This window comes from Octopus sinensis, linkage group LG1, assembly GCF_006345805.1.
Source record: "Octopus sinensis linkage group LG1, ASM634580v1, whole genome shotgun sequence".
Classification (NCBI taxonomy): Eukaryota; Metazoa; Mollusca; class Cephalopoda; order Octopoda; family Octopodidae; genus Octopus; species Octopus sinensis.
In genome coordinates this window covers 163,288,283-163,305,557 of record NC_042997.1, presented here as the reverse complement: position 1 = coordinate 163,305,557, position 17,275 = coordinate 163,288,283, and the positions used below count along the sequence as shown (strand labels likewise).

General features: G+C 34.6%; 2 protein-coding genes across 10 annotated transcripts in view; one reads left to right on the top strand and one right to left on the bottom strand.

The window, feature by feature from the left end:
• The window catches only part of LOC115217252 (tudor domain-containing protein 5-like), a 59,153-nt gene extending 52,708 nt beyond the window's left edge, over positions 1-6,445 (top strand). For 3 of the 7 annotated variants that reach the window (XM_029786904.2, XM_029786896.2, XM_036506221.1), the window contains one exon: positions 2,887-3,567. In XM_029786904.2, coding sequence (XP_029642764.1) covers positions 2,887-3,363 — 477 coding nt within the window. In that variant the 3' untranslated portion in view covers positions 3,364-3,567. Of the gene's footprint in view, positions 1-2,886; positions 3,569-3,594 lie in introns of those variants that run through there. The other 4 variants (XM_036506222.1, XM_036506220.1, XM_029786911.2 and 1 more) reach the window with 3 other exon arrangements.
• Positions 1-17,275, bottom strand: part of LOC115215056 (mitoguardin) — a 60,476-nt gene that overhangs the window by 6,780 nt on the left and 36,421 nt on the right. For 2 of the 3 annotated variants that reach the window (XM_036506224.1, XM_029784201.2), the window contains exons 11-13: positions 14,726-14,779; positions 14,115-14,231; positions 10,890-12,650 (exon numbers count right to left, since the gene is read on the bottom strand). In XM_036506224.1, the coding sequence (XP_036362117.1) occupies positions 12,504-12,650; positions 14,115-14,231; positions 14,726-14,779 (318 nt within the window). In that variant the 3' untranslated portion in view covers positions 10,890-12,503. Of the gene's footprint in view, positions 1-10,889; positions 12,651-14,114; positions 14,232-14,725; positions 14,780-17,275 lie in introns of those variants that run through there. The other variant, XR_005000780.1, reaches the window with a different exon arrangement.

Sequence of the window (17,275 nt, the reverse complement as noted above, 5' to 3'; positions counted from 1 at the left end):
TAACCTCATATTTATTTTTTATCTTTAGTTCATGGCTGATGCCCCAGTGAGCATGGGATTTTAGGGTTATTAGCAGAGACTGAAATAGTGGTTAATGAAACTATGAAACAACAAAATAAGAATCACTTAAAAATTGTTGGACTTCAACCACTACATTGTTTTCCTTTGACTTATAGTGCCACATAAAAAATACCACTGTACATTCTGTAAAGTGGTTAATGTTAAGAAGGGCATCCAACTGTAGAAACGAAGCCAAAAACAGATTATGGAACCTGATGTGACCTCTAGCCTTGCCAGCTCCTGTCTAACCGTCCAACCCATGCCAGCATGGAAAACGGACGTTAAATAATAGTGATGATGATGATGATGTCTAGAGGGAGGGACAAACCCATGACTTTCACAATTCCTTTGAGGTTGGTGTTATTGGTGTCATTAACATTCCTCTTGAACAATTACAATTTGATGATAGCAGGAAAAACTTGAATAGTGAGAATCCCAAAAGGCTGCTGTTTCAGGGAGGACTAGGTATAATCATTAGGGCATAGTCTGGGATGAGAAAGTGAGGAGAGGTGGGAGATATGCGTGTTGGAGTGCCTGAGTGAAGGTAGCAGGAGACCAACCAGCTCTGAGGAGCAAAAGTTGCTGATGTAGCAGTAGAAAAGGCAGAGAGAAGAGACAGCACATCTATGGGCCAGTGTTCAGAGTGTGTCTGTGAGCAACTTCATGCCAATCAGCCAAGTAGACTTGTTTTGGATGCAGCTTAGGGTAGAGTCACCAGTAGTAATTATCCCAGGTGTGAAAGCAGTACTTTATTTGTGGACTTCTCTTGTGCTTGGTGGCGGTTTAAGTATTTTCATTTGAATTGTTTACAAAAGATTCATTTTGTAAGAGCATTACATTCCATTTAATTGACCATTCTGTGAGTACTTATTTTACTCTAGCTGTATTAGAATTCAGTACTAAGGCAACACAAGACGCCCACAAGGGGCTACACAGAGGGGACAAACAGACGGATTAAATCGATTGTATCGACCCCAGTGTGTAACTGGTACTTATTTAATCGACCCCGAAAGGATGAAAGGCAAAGTTGACCTCAGCAGAATTTGTACTCAGAACGTACCGGCAGATGAAATGCCGCTAAGCATTTCACACAGCATGCTAACGTTTCTGCCAGCTTGCTGCCTCTAAATACTATAAAGCAATGAGGCACACTCATGACTGTATGGCTAAGAAGGTTCAGTGCTTGGGCCCTTATTGTTTTTAGTCTTCATAAATGACTTGCCTGATGACCTCACGCAACACACCCTTCTATTTGCCGATGATGTCAAACTGGTCGCTCCTCGCGGAGATATAGATGATCTTCGTCGATGCCTCCACCAAGTTTGGAGATGGTCTAATGAATGGGACCTGTGTCTGAACATGTCAAAGTGCTGTTATCTGCCTGTTGGCTCCTCTCCTGCAACTCAACTTGATTTCGAGCCGGGTCGTCTGCTGCTGGAGAGGACCGACCAGGTAAAGGACCTGGGTATCTTGGTGGATTCTTCCTTTTCGCCTTTGGCCCAGTGCGTCCATGCTGCCAACAACGCACGCAGAGTTCTGTTCTTGATTCGACGGTCATTCGGAATGCTCACAGCAGCCATATTCCTACCGCTCTATGTCACGCTGGTGAGACCCATATTGGAGTACGAGATTCAAGCCTCTTCTCCTTATCTCCTCAAAGACATACATCATCTCGAAAGAGTTCAGAAGCTGGCTACCTGCATGGTTCTTGACCTCAAGCATTTGTCTTATGAAGAAAGGCTGAAGACGCTCAACCTTTATTCTCTAGAAAAACGCCGCCGCCATGGTGATCTCATTCTCGCTCACAACATCATAAGCGAAAAGTGTAACACTCGAAAGAGCTGTTCTTCACTCCTACTCCAGAGCGTCGGCTGCAGGGTCACTCCGAAAAGCTCTATCTGCGACGATCTCATCTCCGGGTTGCGGATCTGTGGAATAAGCTGCCAGACAAGATAGTGAAGATGCCGACGACCGCTCGGTTCAAAGTCTCTCTTGACCAGAAATGGCCTGAACTCTTTGCATGAACACTGTCCCTGTACATAACTCCATGTCCCCCTACATGGCCTTGCTTTTTGCTTTTTGAGCCAAAAATTAACTTAAGAAGTTGTCTCTGTAACCACGAGGTTTCAGTTTCTATCTCACTGCATATCATCTTGGGCAAGTGTCTTCTACTATAGCCTTAGACTGACTGATGCCTTGTCAGTGAAACCATAGATGCAGACTGTATGGAAGCTCATTGTGTGTGTGTATGCATGTGCATTTGTTTATATATTTTCTGAATATTGTGAGCTACGAGCAGTGATGCTGTTATCCTTCTCTCTGTCAACAAATTGTCTGCTGGATTTGCAATTTTGAAGATGTGTGAAATTAGAGATCCTTACATGAAAATCATTTGGCTGTGAAACAATGCTACGATAATATACTCGCATAGCTCCTGCTAGTAATGAAAAAGGATATAAGAAATGAGCAAATGAATATAAACAGCATTAATGTTGCCTGTAAACAAAATATACAGCAATAGTTCGATGTGAAATAAAGTATCTTCCTTGGAGATAGGAAGGACATCTGGCTAAAAGAATACTGCCTCTAGATGTTTCATTGATTCCATGCCAGCATGGAAAAAGTGGACATAAAATTGATATGTTAATTTCTTTCTAATTCCACCATGTTCTCAAATTCTAATATATTATGTGAATTTATTGATTGTAGAAAGATGAAAATTAAGGATATTCTTTAAAAAGATGCATATAATTTTTGTTATTTTTACCTTGTATAGTATTAAAATCTAATTCCTTTTTCAAATTGGAATTTCTTCTTGTTTTCTAGGTTCCTGAAAATGTTCCTTTGACTCCCAAAATTCTCAATCAGATGTTAGATTCCCAGTATGCTGCTATGTTTGCTGCTTCTGGAGCAGCAGTAGCATCCAATGAACACTTTCTTGCTGTTGGTCAGAATTCATATTCTAGTGGACATCCTTTTAGCAACAATTCATCCCAACTTTCTGAAAGACCTTATAAACTGTGCTGCAGCCCAACTGCAAGAAACAATTCTAACAAGCTTTCACCTTTACTCTTACCTGGTTTGTATCCCTTACTGCGAGAGCAGATTGCTTCCACTTCCTCAGTAGGGTATGGCACAAGTTTGCTGGGTGTGACTCAATCAGCTAACTGCTTGTCTTCTAGAACATTTAACTCTACCAGTCCATCTTTATCCCCCAAACATGTGCCCTTCAGGAGTCCCTCTCCACTGACTTCCATATCTGCATCAAGCAATGCAAACAACACCAAAAATGGCCATGTTTAATGTTTACTACTACAACTACTACTACTACTATTATATGTGTTTTATCATGGGACTTTGTCATTAACCCAAGCAATATTTATAGTTAGCCAATGAAATGTAGTTTAATTTTTTTTTGCCATACTGAAATTTAAATATATAAACAATGGGACTTTTTTGTTATTTGATTTACAAAACTCCAAACATATTTTCATATCTGATTGTTACTTGTTTTTTTTTTTGTTTTTTTTATAGGTTCTAGAATGTTTAAGGTTTTCCAATATATGCTAAACCTACCTGTAATAGATAATCTTTTGGAATTGCAATAAAACCCTGAACAGCAAAACAGTTGATAGAAAACCAAATGAGTGGGAATCATTACTGACTGAGAATGTGCAGAAAAGTAACAATGAGAAACTTATCTGAGTAAATTTTTTGCTTGAAGAAAAAAAAAATTAATTTTTCAATTTTGAAATTTTAAAATAGATACATCAATTAAATCAAATCATGGTATATATCTGTTAATTTTATGCTTCTATGTTCTCTATTAATGTACAGAATATGTTAAATCATTTCAGTTAAAACTATAGATTTTATTTTAGCACAAAGTATTATTTTGTATGCTTTTGAAAATTTGTAAGACAGACTTTGATTTATTGTTAACTTACTATAATGTTAGAATTTTAAAACTATTATCTTCATTATTATATTCTTTTCAATTTGTGACAAATTCCATAGAGAAATAATTTGATTACTTTAACAAGCTGTTGTTGATACAAGTTATGTTTGGATTAAAAGTTTCAGTTGGCTTTACATTTTGTATGATGAAACAGAAAGGAAAATATTCTTAATATTTTTGTAGAATACTATCAATTTTTTCTTGTCACTTCTTTTCCCCTGAAAATATATTAAACAATCATTTTCTAATCAAAATTTTTTGTCCACTCCTCTCATTTTCATGCTTTTAAACATGTTCTTATTTACTTCATTTATTGCATCTCCAGGTTGTATCAACAAGACACTTTGAAGTTCATTATAAACATGTAAATTTAGTGATTTTGATAAGCCTTTGAAAATTCATAATGTATGTGTGAGATTTTTTTTTTTTTTTTTTTTTTTGTTAAACACAGATTTAAGTATCATTTAATAATGAATAATTTGGTCTGGCTGTGACTTAACATTTGTTATCTTAGAATGGCAGTTTTATATTGTAAATTTTGCAAATCACAATTATTATTCAAACTTGGTTTACTGGTACTCTGGGATGACATAATTTTGTTTTGCTGGTAAACTTCCTCTTTAAAAAAAATTCATTCTAAGGTCATTTCATGTAAAAACACTGGTGGGCAATTGTCTTTCATGTTAATTTAATTATTTTGCTATTTCTTGTTATATTAGAAATTATTCCTGAAGCACTGGCTGAAGCTTGAAAGCTGTGATATTCTAATGTGCCATTTAATTAATTTAAATGCAATGTATTTATTAAAGTTAATATTTTTTACAGATAACTGTCTCTCTTTGTATTAGCTGTTAAAAAAAGAAAAAATATTTCTACATATGTAGCTTTACATTTTCAATTTTTTTTATGTTTCTCACATTGATAAAATGTGTATTAAAATTTTTTACTTCAATTTCTATTTTTTTTATTCTATATAAATTACTGTATTTGTGAAGTTATCACAAACAACTGCTATGGAATGTAAGTGGTAGCATTACTAATTTCTGCAAAAAGACCTTATTTACACCAACCACTGGCAGCTTATTTTCCAGCTAATATATGCTTATTTTTTTTATTATAATTTTTCTAAGTATTTTTTTCCTTTTTTCGCACAAGTGCATTTGTGTGTATAATTTTGAAATGTTTGGAGATAAACAGAGAACCAATTTTCTAAATTACTTTAAAATACATGTTAATATCTAGATAGAACATCAAATAATTTGATGGTTTAAGTATTTTCAGTTGATAAATATTTACATCAATAGATGATGGTAGATTGTATAATGTCATTGTAATTGATATAAAGCAGTAATGTAACATAGTTTTGTCATACCTATACTTTTGATTTTAAAATAATAGGGTTATTTGTCGTAAAATAGTTTATCAAAACTTATCCCCATCTCCCAAATTTTTAGCTCATTTAACTTGGTTCATAGACCGACTTTGGAATAATTTATTCAGGTTGTTGTAGGTGACATAATTGGTGTTGTAAGAAATACCTCATGTCAATTCACCCTCTGTGACTACCTAGAATGCCAGAGATGTTACAACTAAATTTTATGAAGTACCAATAACAATTTAGTCATTAGGATATTTTGCATCCTTATCTGAGGAGCAATATAACTGTTAAAGTTTCAACCCACATCCTAAATTTATCCTGTAAAAATAACTTTGTTCCACTGCTTTTTAACTTTTTTAAAATTATAAGCAACTAGTGAACAATTTTACTGTTGAGAAGGGCAGAAATATAAAATTAAGATTCAACAATCTATGCACATACATATATATATGTTTCTCTAAGATCTTCTTTAGACAACCTTTTGTGTGTCCTTGTAAGAAATGTTGTATACTTACAATGACCATTTGACATTGGTCCCTATCCTTGACAAAATCAAATGCTTCTTTGAATCTAATTTGGCATCTTATTAGATTATCATTAACTTCTAAAACATATAACTAGCAAAAGTTCCATCTACCTGATCTGTAGCTAGATTTTTGTATATTTTAGAGGGGACAGTTGTAGAAGTTGGTCTTGAAGTATGTGTAATGAAAACAAATCTTTCAAGATAAAAGCTAATTGAGCGCTCCACACAAACTATAATATTTTCATTCGATGTATTGCTTACATAGCTTTCTAGAACATTGACACTTTTAATTCATGGATTTTGTTATCAGTGACTAGCTATTTGTCATATTCAGAGGATTTAGATGTTGATCCCTTTTCATTTGAAATCTTTTATGGCATTCTAGATTGGGATAGTTCTATTTCTACAATTTGGGGGAAACTGGGGATTTTTGTAGTACTTGTTTTTTTTTCTTCTCATATTTAAATCTGTTTGTCTCCTACTCACTTTTGAGATTTTTTCAATAAAAATTTATCAATTAGCATTGTTTGTCTTCTATATTACCTTAAATTATTTTGTGTGTAAATGAATCTAATTCAAATTCATTAGTAAGAATTGCTCTTAGAGTATGGTAGGAATATATAAAGGATTTTTCCTTACCATTTAATTCTTTAGATTACTCTGTCAGATATAATGCTTATTTATTTGCATGGCTTTGAATTAACCATTCATTATTTCGTAGCTTCGAGATTTTGATAATGTGATAGTGTATTTTTAGATTGACATTGTAGAGTAGATGTGAGAGCTGGATCTGGGTTTACGGTTAAAAAATCCTATACTATATACATATTCTGGAATAAGGCACACAATCACTTGATCACAGTCAGAGTAGATGTAAAAATTATATCTAAAATAAAATTACTCTTCAGACACATCCTAAACTTTGCCTCTTGATCTGATCTCTTTGGCTTCAAAAATGTTATATAACCAATATTTAATTAAACTGTTGAAAACAGAAATATCTTTTCTATTGAATCCTGAAATAACGTTAGCACATTATTACTCACCAGTTTCTTTTTAGGATTTAACAAATGATCAATTATTGCATGATACAGACTTTTACTTCATCCCTGAAAAGTACTTGCTTCAGTTAGAAAGAGCAGTGTGATACCTGTCACTTTTTGCCTTATATTCCTATAGACATTACACCAAGTCAGTTTGTATAGGAAGTGTGCATATGGTTCAAATATATTTCTAATCTTGATACTTTACATGTATGTATTAAGTTTTATCAAAGACCAATTAGTAGAAAGGTTTGGCATTTTATGGCCATTGTTTTTGCGGTTAATTCATGCCAGTCTGCTCCTGTACATTGTTTTGCCACTTGTAACAGATTTTCTGTATTTGATATACTCAAGTTTTGGAATTTTTTTTTCTTGTATTGTTAATCACTCGACACCATGGACTGGGTGTATTCCATTATGCCACTAGTATTAAAAAGGTTATTTACATCAGGACTTAAATATTCCTTCAACCTTTATTAGGGACTAGCAGTATCGCCCGGCGTTGCTCAGGTTTGTAAGGGAAATAACTATATAAGTATTTTTAGAGAGTTACTTCCCTTATATAAACCGAGGAAAAATGATGGTAAATTTTTTTTTAAATGGTAGGCTCATCGTAGACGCGCGCTAATACCCAGAAGGGCTCAATATGAATCACGACTATAAGATACCCGCTTTTGGTTAAACTGCACCGCAAAATGTGGGAGTAGTTAGGAATCTAAATCGGAGTAGACAGACAGACACACAACTTTAGTTTTATATATAAAGATTACTACCTAAATAGGTTGCTTTTGCTAGCATTTACACGGATATTTCTCCATTGTATTTATAGCCATATCAAGCTGAATGCACTGGTTTAGGGCAGTGAGCTGGCAGAATGCTTAAGCTGGTCAAATTGCTTAACAGCATTTTGTCTATCTTTAAGTTGAAATTCTGCTGAGGTCAACTTAGCCTTTCATTGTTTTGGAGTTGATAAAATAAGTATCAGTTGAGCAGTGGGATTGATCTCTCATGAAATTGCTGGCGTTGTGCTAAAACTTGAAACCAATATTTTTCCAGTGTTGATTAGGGCAGAACCTTGTCTTGTACTGTCTGGTTGCCTTCACTTGAGCTGAGAGGCCATGCTTGCTTCTCCAATATATAAGGTTTTGCTACTATAGGAGCTGTCGGTGCTGATAATGCAAAGTTATTTCTGTTGTGTTTCCCAATTGAAGGACTTATAGTAAAGAGCCACCACGATGTGTCAAGGGGGAGGTTTATTTAGCTAATGAAGAATTTGTCATGAAGGGTTAATGGCAACTGAGTCTGAGTTGTTACGATCAATACTGAGGAAAATAGGGTGTACCTGCACATTTGCATCCTCATATTTGTCTTAACTTTTACACACATTGTTCTAATCATTAGTCATTGTCATTTTTGTATGCATTCTTCCATCCTAATACAGGATGAATAGAAATGTTCCAGCCCCATCTCTTAATTTGCTGTTGTTTTTCATCTCGTTTGTGAGGCTCAAAATCATTAGATCTAACCTCACTTCTCCCTCTTTCACAGTCCTGCCCTTCATTCAATGCAAAAACCTTTCTATTACCAAGATAGGATCTCAGAACTTTTCTCTCCCTGTCCTTATCTAGCTACTATGCTTCCACACAACTGATTGGGTAACAAGCTGTCATGTTTCCAGCATACCTCTTAAGTAGTAGCTGAGAGACTATATTTCTTTGGTTTTCTTACTGCTAACTATTCCTGTGCATCTATCAGAAATCCTTATCTATCAACCTGTCTGATTCCTCATTACCTTTTGCATTAGTAACTAGTATACAGTTGTTTATTCAGTTTCTGCATATCAAGCATGGTGATTTGTAGCACAGTTCTGTTTTGTTTCCTGCCATTACTTCACCTCTGGGACTTTCCCTCAAATTCAACTGATTTGACTATGAGAACTAGGTTGTGAATTTATTGGAATTCTCACAAATGGCCAATCTTGAGCTCTTTTAACAGCTGATTGTGATTTTTCTGATGGCAACCTTATATGTGGCTTGCAAAGCTCTCATTAGCCATTTATCTACTACTAGTTTATTCAGTGTGGTACCCTATCAAAGGCCTAGAAGTTAAGGAATGGTAGGTATAAATGGCTATTTCTTTGCATAGAACCGCTGTTTAAGAAGAGAGAGCATAGACTGTTCCATATCCTTGCACAAACCTAAACTACATTTCATCTCTGCTGAGATCAATGAAAATAATAAATACCAGTAATAAAGATGTCAAATCAATCATCAAAAATTAGCTCTTTGTTAATGATTATTCTCCTGCAGAAATCAACTGTGCTTTGTAAATAAATTCAGATCAAGTTCTTAAAGTAAAATCTTTTAAAAAATTAGATTTCTGTAACAAAACTTTCTGTAGTGGGAGTGAAAGATGATCTTTTTAACTGGTTGGAGTCCTTCACTCTCAACCAAAAAGATGAAGTTGTGGTTCTAGGACAGCATTCTTTACTCTGTCATCTGGTCTACTGCAGGGATCTGTTCTTGGTCCCCCTTTTGTTTGTTGCATACATTAATGACATCAATTTGTACCTTGAGATCATCATCCCTTTCTGGCACAAAACCAAATTGCATCTCATCCACCACTTTCCAAATTCTCTTCTCCAACACTCTTTCCACTATCTTCATTGCATGCTCCAATAACTTCACTCTCCTATACACCCCACAACTCATTGCATCCCCCTTCCCCTTGAAAGCATTCCTCTTCCATCCAGCACACCCTGGCAGAGATCCATCATCACAACAATCCCTATCTCTCCATTTGCAGTTATTTCCACACTTCTGATGGACCAGCTGCCTTTCCTGTTTTCATTTTCTTTATTGCCTCAACTACTTCCCAACTAACCTGCTCCACTGCCCCTTCACCACAGCAACTTCCACCCTCTGATCCCATTTATTTTCCTCGTTCAAATAATTCCCTCCATATGCTCCTTCCAGATAAAAAGGACAAATCCTAAATATTGTAGATCTTTCTTACAATCGAACCTGAACACAATGCAACAATAGATCACAGACTGGCAACTCATGCTGGCTGTGGACAAGTGTACCACCATACATTTTGGAAGGAAAATCCCAGCGTTCACATACTCTCTCCATAACACTAATATCAAGAAGTTTTCTTGTGAACATGACCTGGGCATTACTGTCAGCAGTAATTGGCACTGGACAAAGCACATCTCTAAAATTGTCAAAAAGGCTGATTTAAGGTTATATATAGCCATGGTGTAACCACACTTGGAATTTGCATCATCAGTCTGGAACCCCTATCTTGCTCAGGACATTGACCTGAAAACTGTTCAGACACATGCAACCAAGCAAATACCCCCATCCGGCATCTACCATACTCTGAATGCCTTGCTTCCTTGGGCATGGATACATTGAAGCTCCAACATTTGGTAACTGACTTGGTAACACCCACAAAATTATTAACCATCATACCAACAACTACCTTGAGCTCCATGTGTCTAACACACGTGGGTGTACCTACAAAGTCAGAAAACAGCACAGCTCCCATGACTTTTGGAAACATTTTTTCATACTCGGAGTTGCTGAAGCATGGAATAAACTACCTGCATCAGTTGTTATCTGCTGAGATATAGCATCCTTTAAAACCTCCATGCTTCCTGAAATTCACCAACACTACACTTCATATCCCCCGCCTCCATACGCATGCACACATGTATATCGTGACTCATACACTGTTCACTTTCTTAACTTTTGTACATAATTCTATGTACTGTACATGCACCTTTAATGAGTTGTGCAGACAAGCACCATACACAATAATTTCATTATTATTGTTATCATTATTTTATTATTATAAATGTATTTTATTTGCCATCTTAAAAGATGGACAATAATCCTCCTATTAGTACATGGACCCTTTGTTTTTAAATTTTTATTTCTTCAGGAAATTTGCTTAAAGATTATCATGAAATATATTTAATACATATATTCCTGAGTTTGACAGATTGTTTTCCTGATCATAATGTCAAATGAAGAGGAAACTACTTGAGGGAGCCTGTTTATTTCAATCCTAAAGACTGAATGTTGAAGAGGAGAGGGAATATTTTTAAAATGTCAAAGACAGACAAAAAGTTTCCAGTTAACAAGTGTTATAAATAAATTAAAACTTTGCATCTGAAATAATGTATGTACAATCGAACAGATAAATGTCAAGCATCTTAAACATTCTATGTTTATCACAAAATAGGAGGGCTTTACATAAGATGTTCTTCGATTTCAAGTGAAATGACATATCTGTACTTAAGATTTGAAAAAAAAAAATTGAGGACTAAATTTTTACATTTGTAAATCAAAATGTGATCTTTTCTCCATTTACCACATTCTTAAAGCAAGGTAAAGGTGTTTTAAAAATGTCCTATGAAATGAAGAAATTTCTTTGGTTATATATTTTATCAGAAAAACTAGAAAGCTTAAAATTACTTTCTCTGTATCCAATGAACATATTGAAATTTTGCCTTTCCTACTAAATTTTTCTTCCAGATTTTGTCTTGTGATATCACAGTTGATCACAATCAAATAGATTCAACTAAAAGATCAAACTCTTTAATTTTCTCCAGCAGAATAATATACTCTGCTTATAATAAAACACTATCTTAAAAAAAAAAAAAAAAATTGTAAATATTCTTCAATGGAATCACAAGTCTAATCAGCTACCTCTCTTTTAAAAGACTAGCAAATTATTTAGCTTTCCAAGAATAAAAAAAAAATTATTCACCGATTCTCATGAATAATAAAACTTAAACCAGGATACAATGTTGCTGAAAAGGTAAATATAAGAAATACCTTTAAAATTTAGACTTTTTCCTCTCTCCACAGATTGAATTGAAGTGAAATCTTAATATTTTTCATCCGTCTGCATGCTAGTTGGATAATTCTTCAAAAGTTCACATTTTAATTGTTATAGAAAGTGTAAGAAAACGTCCCTTTCTTACGATACCTACTGTGTTTCACCTAGGCAAACAAAATATTTTGACTAAGACTGTATAATATTAGGTCTAGTGTCATTGATGTAACTAATTTGAAAGTGATCATGCATAAAAATACTATTCTAGAATATCATATTAAGATCATTTAGAGTCTAAGGTAACACAGAAATAAATAAGACACTGCCAACAAAACGAAGAAAATCTTAATTTAAAACGTGGTAGAGAAATTAAAAAAAAAAAAAAGAGAAATAACCTGGTTATAGAGTAATAGTCTGGTTAAGTTTAAAATCACCAAGATTCTGTTTCTCAACAAAACAATCTCTTCATAAAAAATAGTTCTAATTCAGTTTGGTCAAAAGTGACTTCCAGTAGTGTTGTACCAAACCTGAATTTTGTTGAAAGGAATGCTGTCTTACGCACACAGAAACTGTATGTACGTATATATATAAATATATATACACATATATGTAACTCTCACTGGTCAACCAAGAGATGAGTATACTTTTATATATGTGGAATTGGCTGTTCATTATTAAAATGAACAGAAGCTATACATTTGCAGAACATAGCTTATTTTCAGCAATACTGACATATTCTTTCACAATACGTAACAAGTCACTTCCCATGTCCTCTTGCGTAGTGAATCGTACTTTTTCGAAGCTGAAGATGTCTTTGATGAAGTTATACACTATATCCTGTAAAGATAAAAAAAGAAACCCATCAAACTAATAGTTTCAAAATATAAAGTATAATAATTTTATCAGAAAATCAAACTATAATATACCTTTCTCAGCATATTCTTTGTAAAATATCATTCTCAGTATTTAAAAAAAAAATCTGATACTTGGGCTGGTGACATGTAAAAGGCACCCGGTACACTCTGCAGAGTGATTGGTGTTAGGAAAGGCATCTGGTTGTATAAACCAAGCCAAAACGGACTGGAGCCTGGTGCAGCTCTCTGGCTTACCACTTCCAGTCAAACTCATACCAGCATGGAAAACAGATACTAAATAATGATAATACTGTATTTTATTAATTTTTTTGTTTTTGGATTTGGTTTGCAAGATTCTTTATATGAGTTCGTGTGTTGAAGCATATTCTGTTGTGTCTGGGGAGAGTAATTTTCTTTTTGTGCCTTACAATGTAACACACTCACCGGTAAAATTTCCACTTATTTCATATTTTTATTCTCCTAAAATTTTCGTTGCGTCTTGCAACCTTTTCAATAGTCTTGAAAATTTTAGGAGGATAAAAATATGAAATAAGTGGAAATTTTACCGGTGAGTGTGTTATATTGTAAGGCACAAAAAGAAAATGACTCTACCCAGACACAACAGAATTTTTTTGTTATTAATTTATTGCATTTTGTGAAAGACAGCATTGTTGGTTAAGTTTCCAATAAGCCAATCACTGGGTTTTTTTGTGTCCAAATGTTTTTTAGAAGTTCACTTTGCGATCACCAGGTCTTGGGTTCGACTCCAATGCATGACATCTTGTGCAAATGTCATTTTCTACAGACTCCAGTTGACCCCATACCTTTGTGGATGGAAACTGCATAAAAACCTTCAGATGGATCATACTTGTAATTCCAAAATACAGTTTCACAGTGTTATGCTGACTGGGTCTGAGAATTAAGAGTACATGTGTGTGGAATGCTCGGCCACAGCCAATTCAATGAGTTGGTCAAACAATTCAATCCTTATTATCAAAACTGACAGGAGAACCATCCAGATTCTGACAGTAACCTGCCTATAACAAGTCTATGGACCAGTAGACTAATTTGGTCTTACTGAAGAGATAACAAGTGACTGAGACTTCTGGCAATTTGCTGTACTTGAGAAGACATGTAAAGCTAAGTAAAATCATGGCCGTCAATACATACAGACATGTCCTTTATGGCCATGCCCCAACTCCCTCTCTCAGCCAAGAGGATTTTTGGCTTGCAAGTGCTGGTGCCATGTAAAAGTACCTGGCACACTCTGGAAAGTGGTTGGTGTTAAGAAGGGCATTCAGCCATAGAAATCATGCCAGAACAGACAATTGGATCTGGTCAGCTCTTGTCAAACCGTCCAACCCATGCCAGCATGAAAAGTGGACATTAAACAATGAAGATGATGTTTTTACTTATTGAGGTTAAGTAGATATAGTTATTGACTTACCTTAAATGCACAGCAAATAGTTTTTAAATTGGATTGTGGGCCAAGCAAACCCCATACAAGAACTGGAGTAATTAGTTCAGAGATGGAATAAAAGTAAGATATAAAACCATGTGGGAACTGAAAAAGAAACGTTTATAATCTGAAAAATATCCTTAAAAAAAAATCTTAGTAATCTATTCAATAAATAGTCAGTATGTAATAATGTTAGATTTACATAATTTGAAAACATTTTATTTGACAGTGTTTTTAAATTCTTCATAGAACATTAATGGTACCAATGTCATTGGTCTCAGACAGCCTGCGAAGATTATGAGCACAGACCTTTCTTATACACTCAGCAAATAAAAGAACATTATAATGCAGTTTCCTTTGCTGATATTGAAGATTTTTTTTTTAAATTTTGTAATTCAAACTAAGAGGGTTTTTTTTTTGTTTTAACTGGGTAAAAATAAGCAAAGAAAATACATTGTATAGATTTGTAACACTTTATCAAGCTACTGACATTTTAATCACTAAACAATTTAAAATGTAATAATGTTCTGACTAATGGCACAGAAAAAAGATGTAAACTGTCTTAGATAGTTACAGATGAAACATCTCGGTTTATTTACCTTGAGCATTCTTCTTTTAGCTTTCAAAACTGACCACACAGCTGTAGACAGTGCCTGGAAAACAGCAAATACATTACAAAGGATGAGAAGTCAAAATAATATTTCGATTTTGGATTTGGTTTGCAAGATTCTTTATACGAGTTCGTGTGTTGAAGCATATTCTGTTGTGTCTGGGGAGAGTCATTTTCTCTTTGTGCCTTATAATATAGCACACTCACCAGTAAAATTTCCACTGTGTCTTGCAACCTTTTCAATAGTTTTGACTATTGAAAAGGTTGCAAGATGCAACGAAAATTTTAGGAAAATAAAAATAAGAAAAAAGCGGAAATTTTACCGGTGAGTGTGTTATAAGGCACAAAAAGAAAATGACTCCCCCCCGCCAGACACAACAGATTATAAAATAATATTGAAGAAAAAAATACAATATTCAGAATATGCCATTCTCAATTAACAGACAGCAATTTTTTTATTAGTAAAATAGTAATTAATACCTCGTTGTTGAGATAGTGAACTGATTTCTTCAATTCTTTCTTGTTAGTGAAACAAATTAGAGCAGCATCACATTGCTGTACATAGGGATTTTTAAATAATATGCAAAAGCTTTTAAATGTCTTAACATTCTAATAGTTAAATTTACACCAACCAGGGTTGAATAAATTCAGCAGAACAAGATTTAAATATTTGGTTTAAAACTTGCTGAAGAAACAACTAAAAATTGCTAATACTACACATGAGGAGTCTCTTTTCAGTGACTCAACCTACTAGAAATAGCAGCCAAATTTCCTCAAACCTTACCATTTTTAACCCTTTAACTGCGGAATTAAGTTTTGTGATTATTCCAGCAATAATGTAAAATATTTACTGAAAACTAGAATAAGTATTTACTGCAAACGTAATAGCATATGTGCCAGTAACACATGAATGCATCTATGCCAGTGACATGTAAAAGGCACCCACTACACTCTCGGAATGGTTGGCATTAGGATGGGCATCCAGCCATAGAAACCAAGTTAAAATCAGGCTGGAACATGGTGCAGCTCTCCGGCTTACTAGTTCCAGTCAAACTATCTAACTCATGGCCAGCATGGAAAACAGATGTTAAATAATGATGACGATGATGTTGGTCCAGTAAACTTGACATATCTTGACAAAAAATAGTTTCAAACGTGACAATCCTCAACAAAAGATAAATTACTCATAACTGCATTCCACATCATCATCGTTTAGCATCCGCTTTCCATGCTAGCATGGGTTGGACGGTTCAACTGGGGTCTGGGAAGCCAGAAGGCTGCACCAGGCCCAGTCTGATCTGGCAATGTTTCTACGGCTGGATGCCCTTCCTAACGCCAACCACTTCGTGAGTGTAATGGGTGCTTTTTACGTGCCACCGGCACGAGGCCAGTCGGGGCGGCGCTGGCAACGGCCACGTTCTGATGGTTCTCTTACGTGCCACCGGCACTGGTGTCACAGCTACAATCTCCATTTATGAATAATGAAATTTTGAGTGGATATATCTGATTTCACAGTAAGAGTTGAAAATGATAACGAAAAAAAAAAAACTCCATTAGATAATGTAGCCCTAGATGTATAAAACAATGGAATAATCACAACAGGAACACATTTGATCACAGATCTACTCAATCAGACGTGACCTGGGGAAGCTTAACAAACAAAACTGCTATGACTAATTTCATTTTGTAAAACAGATATTCAATTCCAATAAATAAAGATCTATTTGCCCTCAAATAAGTAACAGCAATCTGACATAATGCTTTAAATAAGCTATCAAACATTGAAAAATATTGTTCTTTATACTAAATGAAATAAACTCATTTACATAACTGATTTCAAATTTTGGCACAAGGTTAGAAATTTTGGGGGAGGGGATAAGTTGAGTAAATTAACCTGTGTTTCACTGGTACTTAATTTGTTGACCACAAAAGGATGAAAGGCAAAGTTGAACTCAGAATGTTAAGATGGATGAAATGCTGCTAAGCATTTTACCCAGTATACTAACGATTCTACTAACTTCTCACCTTCCAATATACATAATTAAGCAATAAAACAATACTTATATAAGCTAAAAGCAATATAGTGTATACATCAGAAAAAAATTTTTAAATATACTAATTCACAGTTATTTGATTATTCATATTCTTAGGTCATTTTTAGAATAAATTATAAAATCAACTAAATAAGCTACAATTTTATTAACTCTATTTATGTAAAATTCTCCATCATCAAAAAGAAAGGAGATCCTAAGTGTGTGGTAAAGTCCACTGATAGCTGCTACATTTAGATGTTCTGAATGGACTTCTACATCAGCTAAATACAGAAAATGACCCATGAGCAATTGTATGGTGACCTCTTCCAGCTGACTAACAAGACAGCAAGAGAGGATAGATGTAATCTGTCAAACACTGTCAGCAACATCCAGAGTTGCTTACCAGTTCCATGAGCAGATGAGCTGTAAGCATCCATCAAGCTTAGCCAAGATCCTTATGAACAACATTGGTGCTGAAATTGCCAATAAACTTAGGACACCAATTA